Source organism: Sebastes fasciatus, chromosome 18 (genome assembly GCF_043250625.1).
Source record: "Sebastes fasciatus isolate fSebFas1 chromosome 18, fSebFas1.pri, whole genome shotgun sequence".
NCBI classification, from domain to species: domain Eukaryota; kingdom Metazoa; phylum Chordata; class Actinopteri; order Perciformes; family Sebastidae; genus Sebastes; species Sebastes fasciatus.
The window spans coordinates 18,896,177-18,908,315 of NC_133812.1; the positions used below are offsets into that span (position 1 = coordinate 18,896,177).

General features: G+C 44.1%; 1 protein-coding gene across 5 annotated transcripts in view; it reads left to right on the forward strand.

The window, feature by feature from the left end:
• fndc1 (fibronectin type III domain containing 1) overlaps positions 1 to 12,139 on the forward strand; it is a 42,488-nt gene that overhangs the window by 13,661 nt on the left and 16,688 nt on the right. For 2 of the 5 annotated variants that reach the window (XM_074615353.1, XM_074615354.1), the window contains exons 4-14: positions 2,504 to 2,749; positions 2,961 to 3,059; positions 3,903 to 4,020; positions 4,140 to 4,327; positions 4,891 to 4,998; positions 5,148 to 5,336; positions 5,903 to 8,182; positions 8,335 to 8,453; positions 9,161 to 9,272; positions 9,399 to 9,752; positions 11,271 to 11,342. In XM_074615353.1, coding sequence (XP_074471454.1) covers positions 2,504 to 2,749; positions 2,961 to 3,059; positions 3,903 to 4,020; positions 4,140 to 4,327; positions 4,891 to 4,998; positions 5,148 to 5,336; positions 5,903 to 8,182; positions 8,335 to 8,453; positions 9,161 to 9,272; positions 9,399 to 9,752; positions 11,271 to 11,342 — 3,885 coding nt within the window. The remainder of the gene's footprint in view (positions 1 to 2,503; positions 2,750 to 2,960; positions 3,060 to 3,902; positions 4,021 to 4,139; positions 4,328 to 4,890; positions 4,999 to 5,147; positions 5,337 to 5,902; positions 8,183 to 8,334; positions 8,454 to 9,160; positions 9,273 to 9,398; positions 9,753 to 11,270; positions 11,343 to 12,139) is intronic. The other 3 variants (XM_074615355.1, XM_074615356.1, XM_074615358.1) reach the window with 3 other exon arrangements.

Genomic DNA, 12,139 nt, shown 5'->3' on the forward strand with positions numbered 1-12,139 from the left:
GGAAAAGGAGATTTAGGCTGATTAAAACCAAATGTTTTTTTGTTTTTTTTCAAAATCAGCTAGTGCGAGAGACGCTCAAACAGGTACAGTGGGTAAGAGACAGAGAATATATTAATGTTATTGTTGAAGGTGTTGCTTCAGTAGCAGCCAAAAATGTCAGAAATTCACAAGTAGGAATAAATCATAAGATAATGTTCCATATTCCCCACCGATATGTTATTATTGGGTGGTAATTCAGTGCAGACTTTCAAATGAATCTGTGTTTTCAAATACATTTAACACAGTGGTATCATACTGTGACATACTTTGATATACACATACTTTGACAGATAGTAAAATAAACACAAAGTTTGCAAGTTTCAAGTTTCTGTGTCCACAGTTCCTGAATTTATCTTTAGGGGATTTTACAATGAGTGGAAATAAATGTCTGGAAAAATATAAGTAAGTAAGTAAGCATGCATACAAAAAACTAAAACAACCGTCAACAGTAAGTATGTGACTTGTATTAAGAGAGATAAAACAACACTGGTGTGATCCTGATTTGTTCAAGTTTAAGTTTTAAGGGATAGTTGGGTGTTTTGAAGTGGGGTTGTATGAGGTACTTATCCATAATCAGTGTATTACCTACAGTAGATGACCGTCGGCACACCCCCAGTTTGGAGAAGCAGACAAGAGTTACCACACGGAACCAAAGTAACTATACTGCTGTGGACGGGGCCTGCAGCAAAACAGATTTTAACTACCTAAAAGAAAGGCCCACCTTAAAACATCCATATCAGTTCAAACGTATGCTATATTTAGAATATTTTCACAGCTTTACCTTGCTGTCAGACAGCCCTTTTTGACCAGGAACTGATGCCATTGTATCCATCTATTCTCTCGCCAAAGCCACAAGACTCCATAAAAAAAACTGTAATTGTACCTCGCAGAACACGGGGGTTGCTGGTCTACCGCTGTCTTGATCGGTTAGATTTCGATTTTTTAAACGATTTTTTATGGCTTTATTAGATACAGTGACAGTTATGAAAGGGGAGAGAGAGAGAGGATGACATGCAGCAAAGGTCCGGATTCAAACCCCAGGCCGCTGCAGTAAAGACTCAGCCTTGGTACATGGGGTACCTGCTCTACCAGGTGAGCTACCAGGGCGCCCCAATCGGTTAGTTTGTTTGTGCTATTGTGTGACATTGCTGAATCCGAACTAACCAAAGTCACAAAATAACACAAACAAACTTATCAACTGAGGCAGTGTTAGAGCAGCAACTCCCATGTTCTGCGAGGTAAAATTACTGTTTTTTTCAATGGAGTCTGGTGGAAAGAGCATAGATAACAGCTTCAGTTCCCCGTCGGAAACATAGACTGTAAGCTGTCTCACAGCAACGTAAACCGGCGAAAATACTCTAGCGTACACTTAAAGTGATGTTGAATTATTTAGGTGGGCCTTTCATGTCTATTAATTACACCTTTAACAGACATGCAAACAGTTACAGTGAAGCTTTGCTGTCATGTTGGCAGACAGACAAGAGGAACACACAGAACAGATTATCAATGAAACTTGTACAGGTGCAGGAGAATCTTGGAGAGGAAGATCTGAAAACAGGAAAAGGACCATCACAGCGAGATAGTTGATGCATTACCAAACAGCCATTTGTCTCGATCCAAAGGGAGAAATGTACTCAGCTGTGCTGGCAGGACAGAGGGAAGGATACAGAGAGACTTAAAAACACTAATGGAGAGCTCCAACAAACCCCCCCCTTTCTTCCTATTGTGCTTTTATACTCCTCTCCACATCCTCTTTGTTCCCCCTCATATACAGTATCATAAAACTCTCCCTGTCTCCCTTTTTAAGCCATTGCTTAAGAAAACTTTTTGGGTGTGGTGGCCTCTCTTGGAAAACTATTCAGTTGGCCCACCCTACCTGTTCGCTGAAAGGGGAAACCCACATCACAGCATTTTATTGTCCTTAACCACTTTGAATTTCATCAAATCCACTTTCTTACATCAGCTGACCTGTCAGTACTCACCCAGCTGTGCATGCAGCCATCCTGATGGGAAACAGGGCAGATCCTTTTCATCTGACAGTGATTATGAGAAACGGATAAAGGAGGGATAGAGGGAGGGGAGGAAAGAAAGAAGAGGGTTTTTTTGTTATATTGCCAATGCTATCGCTCAGCACTGCAGCCAGATGAAGGGGATCGTCTGTCTGTCTGAGTCGATGTCTGAGTCAATGTCCACGATGGAGTCACGACTAGGGTGGGATTGAAGCACGCAGCAGGACACCAGAAGTTGGAGTAGGTGGTGCGGTTCCACAGCACGTCCCTTGAGTGACAACTGGGCATGTTAACTGAAACTGTTGGATGAAAATGACATGTAATTATGTGTTTATCACTGAGCTGATGTGTCTCGAGTGGAGCAATTATGTTCAATGATTTTCCATGGCAGTTACTTTCAACAAGACCCTTAAAGGCAACTCTGACTTTTCACCTCCATTATCATCCCCTAACAGGTCCAGCCAGGTCTCCACAAACTGCTGTCAGAAAGCAGCCCTCTGTACGGCGGGCCACCAGGGTGGACAGAACAGCTCAGTCATTGGGCGTGTCTAATACCAGGACACACAGGAGGGCCCCTCAGTCCTCCTCAGGGCCCAGGCAGCCTGAGAGAGCTGTGGCAGGAGCTCCCCCGCTGGAGAGGAGACGCCAACACCACATCAAGCCTCAATCTGACCAGAGAAACCGAAACACAGCCAAACTAAGTAAGAGGACTCACATTTTACACTCTTAACCTCCAGATTAATGCTTTCAGTTACAGTAAAATATGAGGCTGAAAGGACCTCCAAACACCATTTTGCAGATCTTAATTTATTTTTTTAATGAAAATTAGCTAAATGTATACATTTGTTTGTACTATCTTTAGTGTCCATAGTGTAAACCCTGGCCGTGCCTGGTATTCCTTTCTATTCATAGCATCTGAGTCCGTTCATGTGGTGTCACTGCAGGCACAGAAAGCCCAGGGCCAGAGCGCACCCGCCAACAGAGGAGTCGCTACCAAAACAACCACACCAGGTACTTGAAGGTTTATAGACAATCACTGCATTCCTCTACACATTTGTCTGTCTTTTTTGCATTGTAAATATTTTAAAATAGCTCATCAATATCTATGTAAGTGTGGGAATCGATGGTTGTCATGTTGGCCAAAATATGAGAAACCAGAGGCCGACCAATAACCAAATTCAATGATCTTAGGGTGCTTTCACGAGCCAGCATTTAGTCTGTTTTAATCGAACTTTATTGCGGTTCATTTGGGCAGTTGTGAACGCAGTAATCGTACTCTTGGACCGGTTCCAAGCGAACCAAAACGCAGGTTGTCTGTGCAGGTATTTGTTGTGGACACAGGTAAAATGACAGGTTAACATGAGTGGGAGACGTCTGACCTGGACCTCTGCAGAAGTTCGATGTTTGCTTGACATCTGGGCCGAAGAGAACATAAAGAATATGCTAAATAAAGTAAAAAAAATAGTGACGTTTATAAAGTCAATCAAGATAAACTGGAGGAGAAGGGATTTGTGCGCACAGTAGATCAGTGCCGAGACAAAGTGAAAAAACTTCGACGGCGATACTTCAAAGTCCGCGATTCCCTGCATAGAAGTGGCAGCTCTTGAGACGAAAAAGATAAATTCGCTCCTTCATACACGTCCCTCAGCAAATTCATTTTTTATTTGGTTCGCTTTAATTTGTGCACTGTGAAACCAAACCAGACTAAATAGAAAACGAAGCAAAAGTATCAATTTCACTCTGATTCGGATTAGCCAAATAAACTATGGCTTGTGAAAGCGCCCTTAGAGGTGATTTTAATATTGGTTTGGAGCTAGACATTTTTGTTTCTACGTCTTTGTGTGTGTTGTCCAGAGCCACCGGAGTACGAGGCCCGGGACATCAGCGTCAGGGTCATGTCTCCCCAGTCGGTCCTCATCTCCTGGGTTGACCCTGCTGTTGAGATGGGGAAGGTCGACCCCGAGGTAGTCAGGTGGGATCTGTTAAAGTGTGTGTGAAAGAAAGTGATTTAAAGACAAAGATTGACTGAGTAAGAGAGATCACTAACCCCTTTCCACTGGAATAAAAGATCTCTATTATCTCTTAATCCAGATCCTACACAGTTAAATACAGGGAGAAGGGAGAGTCAGCACGCTGGGAGTACAAGGACAGCACCCAGAGGAGGATGATGATAGACACCCTGTCTGCTGACGGCATGTATGAGTTCTCTGTCAGAATCTCTCAGGGAGAAAATCATGGGAAGTGGAGCGTCTCCGTCTTTCAGAGGACCCCCGAGTCAGGTATGCACACGCAGCCGCTAACTGCTGAGAATTGCTTAGAGAATATCATTTTGTAGGTCACAATGAAAGGTGATGAGTAGCGAGTCAAGAGGAATAGCTATAGAGAACCAAAGCCCTGCATTTTCCTTACAATATTAAAAGAGAGTTTACTCTTGCAGAGAAGAATTCAATCTTGCATAACACTCATTTCCTCATACCACACTTCATCACATTCACTGCCTATTTGATATTTGATTCCAGCTTTGGCTGCAGCTCTGTCATGATTGCAGTTCTCATACCATGTCATAGCAGCTCCTGAGCTGCGGTTCATTGGGATGTCAGCATTTACTGCCTGGCTCACAGCTCAGATATCCATCTGCAGTTCCATACATGATCACAAGGGAAGGTTCCTGACTACGTATGGCAACAGTACTTCCCTCGGTTCAAGCCTCCTGGCACAAACTCGCTGTTTTTACATTCTTTAAGCAGCAATTTCCTCACCCTGTTCCCTCTACGCTGCTTCTGGTTTCTGTCCTGCTGCTCCTCCTGTCTTTACATTCACTTGTGTTTTCCTCACTTGCTAGCACCATCTGGGCCACCCGAGAACTTTGAGGTCAAGCCACTACGAGGGAAAGGAACTGCTGTCATAGCAACATGGGATCCACCTGAAGAACCCAATGGAAGGATAAGAGGTCGGGCCAGGATGATTGAATTAATTCATTTTTGCTAAGAAATCAGTATATACAGTACATCGTTGGTGTCATATTAGTTATGAAATGTTCTCCTGAATGTTCACACTACCTCTCTTCACAACAGTTGTTCATGCTCTATCTCCACACAGAGTACATCCTGTCTTATGCTCCTGCTATGAAGCCCTTTGGAATGAAAAGTGTGACGCACCGGGGCAGCCTCACCACAGCCACCGTAGATGGCCTCACACCGGGAGACCGGTACATCTTCAAGATTAGAGCCACCAACAGGAGGGGTCAGGGACCACAGAGCAAGGTCCTCAGTGTTGTCATGCCAGGATGTAAGCATATGTTACTGTATACAGTATGACCCTGTTCAGACCTGGCATTAGCATGCGTCTTGGGTAATCTAATCACAAGTGGATAGCGCTAAGTACAGGTGTAAATGCAACCAGTACGCATTAGAGATCCGATTGCTCAGACCACATTCGGAGTTGACATATGGCCTCATTCTTTTAGCAGTGTGTACGCAAATGCGTCCTTGAACACATTGAAGGACCGCCTACCGGTGTGTGTTACTCACAGAGAGAGGTGATCCACAACAGCTAGTCTAGCCAAGGTTTACGTTGCGCCTATACTATATGAAGGTAATAAAAAAGGGCAAACACTTAATTACTCACACACTCTCTACAGCAGCGCATAACATCCGATCACAAGTGGTCACTCAAGACACATGAAGACGCATTCTAATGCCAGGTGTGAACAGACGTACTTAGAGCTGTCCACTTGTGATCGGATCACACAAGACGCATGTTAATGCCAGGTCTCAACAGGGTCTATGTGTGTGCATGTATGCTTCAAAATTTGATTAATACTAAATTCATGTAATTTGTTTGTCTACTGCCAGCCAGCAGCGCTGCCTCATCGTTCTCAAAAGCCAAAGACAGGGGCAGGACTAGCCACACTCCTTCCAAACAGGATACCGACCATGAAGAATCTGACATCCAGACAACAGAGGTGACAGAGGAACCAACCACACCGCCTCTGACACGCCCTGCTACACCTGTCAACAGGCGTGTACGCCCACTTTCCCAGTCACGCTCCTATCACGGCATCTTGACCTCTGTGAGGGGCTCAGGCAGGAACACAGTGAACAGAGGGTCTTCCAGAGGAAGAGCTCAAGATAGAGAAGAGGAGGAGGAGGAAGAAGAAGAAGAGACAATACCCACAACGCCACCTCCAGAAGAACAGACGACGACCATGGAGGTTGTACCAGAGACAAAAGAACCAGACAACGATGTTTCCCCTGAATTTGAAGATGAATTGGGGTATGATGAAAAGCCTCTGACTACTGAGACACCCAGCCTCAAAGTTTTGACGCCCTCCCCAACTAAACCTCATCCCAAGCCCCCGCCCAGAAGGCCCATTAAGATCAGGGTTCATCAAAAACCAGGATCCAAGGCTGCTTCCTCCTCTTCATCTTCTTCTTCTTCATCCTCCTCATCTTCTGCCACCTCCTCCGCTTCCTCCTCTTCGTCTGATTCCTCCTCATCTTCTACTTCTTCTTCATCCTCACCTTCTAAAACCTCATTATCCTCCTCCTCACGTATCCAAGAGTCGGCAGCCAGTAGAAAGGACTATGTGGCTTCCACATACCCAGAGAGCAAAGACACCTACAATAAGCCCAGCGTAACACATACAAAGCCCTCCTCTCCAGTTGTAAAAGAGACCACTTCACAGCAGACAGAAGCTACAGCTGTTGGTAGAGGTTCAGCTTCAGCTGGGCGCACCAATGGGTCAGGGTTGGGCTCTAGATATGGTTACAGTCGAAGAAATCCTGGATATTTGTTTAGAGGGAATTCAACTCGACTGCTGAATGGTTACAAACCGGCCGTCACCTCACAATCAAATTCACCAAGCAGAACTCCAAACGCACGTAGTTCAGCAACATCACAGTCCACTTTACCAGACAGGGCATCACCTGAGCGAGACACAACACACAGGGAGGGAAATGATGACAGTAATGACAAAAACATAGATGCAGATGTAGTTGAAGAGCCAATTTCAAGCTCTAAACCACAACCCACAGAGGAGGTGAGAGGGGAGGAAGAGGGAAGGGAGGAGAGCAGTAATGAAAAACCTGTGGTTCCTCGTACCAGAATTAGCCCCTCATTTGCTGAAAGGTTCCCTTGGCTAGCTACCCGTTACCCAGGCAGGTTTGGCTCAGGGACGAGAGCTACATCTTCCAGGCAGGACGGTAGGACCCCCGTGACCAGGACGTCACCCTCCATGGGGGCCAGCAGACCCGTCTCTAGGGGGACACCCACTAGAGTTTCAGGGGCCACAGGTGCTGCAGGAGTATCCAAGATACAGGAGACTAGTGAAGATCTGAGGACTCATGACTCACTGAAGAACGGGGTGGGGGTGGGTTCAGTTAAACCTTCTTCGACCAATCAAAACACAGCATCTAGTGACGCTAGAAACCCAACTACCTCATCCTCTTCATCATCTTCCTCTTCTTCAAACTCTGATTCCCATCGTTCCTCAGGTGGAGACTCAAGTAAGCCCGTCCATAGAGGAACGTCTAATGGCAATAACAACGATCATAATGACGATTATCTCAATGAAAGGAGTAGAGAAATCAGCGGAAAAAATGATGAAGTTGCGGACCCTGCAGCGGCCCAGAAGAATCCGACTATAACTTCTTCTGAGCCTCACAGAAAAGTAGAGGACAATGATAGTGTGGATACAAGGGAAACTTCTTCCAGGACCAGACCTGGCTCACCGTCTGGAGGCTCTCCACCTTATCGTCGTCCTGGTATGGGAGTGAACGGGAGGGTACGCTCTCCTCTGCTTGCTAACAGGCAGATTGGTGGATCTAGGCTTCCCATCAGACCACAGCCAGCACAGAACTCAAGGCTGGGTTCTTCAACGTCTGATTCCTCATCATCATCGGACTCCTCTTCTTCTTCAAATGTGCCCCAACCAGTTCTGACCTCAGATCGTGACGTTGGCAGTGGCACTACTGTGACAAAGACTGGGGGATTAATTGGAGGCAACTCCCAGTCTACATCATCGTCATCATCATCTAGAGACAGCTTTAGGGGCCAGGGGGGTCGGTCTCGCTATCCCATCGTTAGAGGGAAGCCAACCAATGGAGGACAACCCAAGCCAGCCAATGGAAACGGTAACATGCATGCGATTTAAAGTTGCTGCCACTACCTGCTACTGTATTACTCAAAAGGTGCAAGGATTTGCTTCAGCAAAAAGCTGAATGATAATGTATAGATGTATGATACTGTAATGAGTAAATGATTTAGTAACAAATCGTATAATCAGTAGGTAAAAATGGACGACCAAACCTGACAGCAACAAGTGATAAAGAATCCCCTTCCTCTCATGGAACAAGCAAGGCCGTTGGTCAAAGGTTTATCACTGGACCTGATGGAACCAAATGGGTAATGAACTGATTTTAACAATAGTTGTAATCTTACATTGTGAAGCATACTATTCTTGACTACAGTATGACATACTGCAGATTGTACTGTTATCTATCACTTTTAAGGAACAGTTCAACATTTTGGGAAATACACTTATTCATTTTCTGTCAAGTTAGATGAAAAGATTGGTGCAACTCTCATATCTGTGTGGTAAACCTACAGTCAGGAAATGATTAGCTTATCTTAGCATAAAGACTGGAAATGGGGAAACAGAAAGCATGGATCTATCAAAAGGTAGTCTCCGCTGGTAGACTGGCAACCTCACGGTGACGTCAAGACATCAGGTATTTACTGTGCCCGTCCAAGAGATAGTCCGACACATAACCCCCAATTGCTATTATTTTTACTCTTCCTTTGTACGAATTAAACAAACAGAATAAAACATGTTAATTTGTGAGCTTTAGAGGTGTTGGTAGGTGGAGTTTGTTACCTTTGGACAGAGGCGCAAGCTAGCTGTTTGACTGCTGTCAGTAAAAACATGAGAGTGGTATCAATCTTATCATCTAACTCTTGGAAATACCAAAAATGTTGCTCAATTGTTCTCGTTGTTTATAAGAAATAGCAGTGAACAGGAGTAAGACTCCGCCTAATCTCACTGTCAGGATGAGGCAATAGTTCTATATAGATTGCTGTATAGATCTGGCAATTATTTTTTATCTCTCCAGGTCGTAGACTTAGAGAAGGGGGTTCTTATGAACCAGGAGGGACAAGTTCTCCAGGACTCCCAGGGCAAACCAAAGAGAGTGGTGCTTGGAGAGGATGGACGCACGATTTTTGGTGATATGCTTCTCTCCATCTTGCATGACATTTACACATACAGCATTGTCATTATTAGCTTACTGTTCAAGACAAAGTCATGAATATTTCCCCTCATCCTTGCTCCTCCACTCAACCAACCACCAGACCACATGGGCAGTCCACTGGTAAACGAGGACGGTATGGCTCTGTTTGGCCATGGCCGAGATAGCCGGCCTGTGGTCAACCCCAAAGACAAGATGCTCATGGTTGGAGGGAAACCTCTACTTGGCTTGGACCTTCCTCACCTCAGGACCACCACCACCACCACTAGGGCTCCTACAACCACCACCACCACCATCACCACCACCACACCTGAACCCACCACCACTGACTGGATCATAGAGGAGTCTACCTCTGCACCACCGTTCCCAACCTGTCCACCTGGAACCTTCTCCAAAACAGATGAATACGGGTATCCACTGCTGGATGCAGAAGGCATATTGGACTGTTATCCAGAAGGTGAGATTTTGAGAAAGACACAAGTACTGAAATTCATCATAACGCATTGCAGAAAGCATTTTTAAAGATTAATCTAGATATAGATGTATACTATAGGAATGAAACAAACGACTGCAGGGTCCCAACTTGCAATATTGCTTAGTAAAGAGCTTTCCCACATAACTGAAGTCAAGTTCAGTGAAGCATTTTAGAGCCAGAATAGTGACTTCACTAAATCTCTCAGTTGTATTGTTTGTCATATCCATCTAGGCCAAGGCCATGAGTGTTTCCTGTCTTTACCCACAGAGTCCTATAACTCTATAGCAGTGTGTGTCTTAACTTTGTGATCTGGTCAGTGTGTGCATGTAGATGTGTGTGTCTATGTGAGACCACAGGAACCACATGTAAGTCTCCACATCTGGGGCCTGGCTGTGGTCAGAGTCCTGCTGGTTTAAACACACTACGAGCTGTCAGTTGCACACTACCATTAGTGTTATCGCACAAAGACAATAGAAGAAACATACTTACACACAAGCATGAACACAAGAACCATGGGTATTATAGTTATTACAGCACATATGGTGGGGGATTTGAAAATAAACCAAGACTATAAGATCCGAGCTGTAGATTTGCAGTCAACCATAAAAAACTCAAATCAAAATAGTTAATTAAAAGTATTTTTTAAACTCATAAAAGAAACAAATCTGATTATGTGAGCACAGAACTGCCATTGCTATTTGTGTTGCATTATGAACTTCAAATGCATTTTAAATGTACAAATGATTAGCCTTAATCCATAGTAGCCAAGGTTTTGAATTATAAACAAAAAAGAGGTGATGCTGCAGCTATACAGAGGAACTGGATGTGAATATTTGAAGGAACTGATGAAGTGTTTGGTTTGGGGCTGACAAGCAATAAAACCTTGCCAAGCAATAAATAGATTTTTAGTGTGTGGATCCTACAAGTATTGCTTTTTATTTGAGAAAAAACATGGTGATTTATATCTGCGGTGTAGTTTCTGGAATATTGTTTTCTGTATAACAATGGATAAAGTCCCACAAAAAAGCTCATTACACCGCAAAAACTTCTCATTATAATGTCAAAAGTGTCCCATTACGATGACATACGGTAGGCTATAATAGTAAACTTTCCCACTGTAACAAAATACTAGATAATGATATTTCTCCAGGGCAGCTCTGTACCTTACAGTGCCCATTATCAGTGAACACATACAACGTCAAACACACCCAGCAAACTGAGACAGCTGGATGTTCCCTTGTAAAGTCTAAAATAGAGAAAAAGGGGTTTTACAACACTTTCTCACTCATTCATCACCCACTTAAGTTGACTGAAATCTAGCCAGGATTACACTCGTGTCAAAATATGTATTAGTGCCTGTGCCTACAGCATATATTTAAGTAGGTCTGTCTATATGGATGTGTGGGTGTACGTGTGTGAATGTACGTGTGTATGTCAGTTTAGAAATGTATACATGGTCATGTGAGATTGATGCTACAGCTTGTTCTACTTCTCTGACAGAGGAATCCTCAGGAATGGAAATGGACCACATGGTTACAGTGACCATGGCTGATGCTTTAGCTCTTAAGAAAGGTATTGGCTGAGTTTGGCTTCGGACCGACCTACCGCCACTGGGCTGGGATGGGCCACACTGCACTACATGCTCATTGTTTTGTTGACTGCACTGTTTGTTTATCTGTCAGTAGATCTGTTTGGTAGCTCTTCCTGTCTCTTCCTCTTTGCCTTGCCTGTGGTCTTCACTTTGTGTCTCTTCTTGTATGTTTTTTTGGCTTGTTTTTTTGGTTCATGGCTTAAGTTTTGGTAATTTTCCATCATGGGCTGTTTTTAATAACAAGTATTCCAAAAACTGGACTATGTGAACCGCGTTACTAAGATGAAGAGAATGCCCTGGCTTGTGATCTAATGCAGCGTATTTGCTGTTCTTAACGTTGCTTTGTAATGTAATAGATGGACTCCGACTTCAGCCAAACACTAGCTGAATGGAAAACTGCAGCGTTTTGTTGCCTTTGTACTAATTTCACTACAGGTGCTTGGAACTTTCAAAGAAGCTGTTGCATGTGAGCAGCATTGGATATTTTCTTTTTTGGGGTGGTTTTGCTACACATTGAGCATTACAATATTTATTAGCATTTTCCTGCTACGGCTCAAAGCGGGTTGCATGTGTGTGGACCATGATGTAATGCCAAGGCCCACTGATGCGAGGAAAAAAACAGTGATGAAAGCAGAAGGAACTAATTACATTTCACCCACTGAATCCCTTCACATTTGTCAGTCTCGGAGACTTGTGAAATGGCCGTTGTCTTCAAAGGCCCCCCTCACATGGAAAATATGGGTAGCAAAACATTACATAAGAATACAGCTTTGGGTGT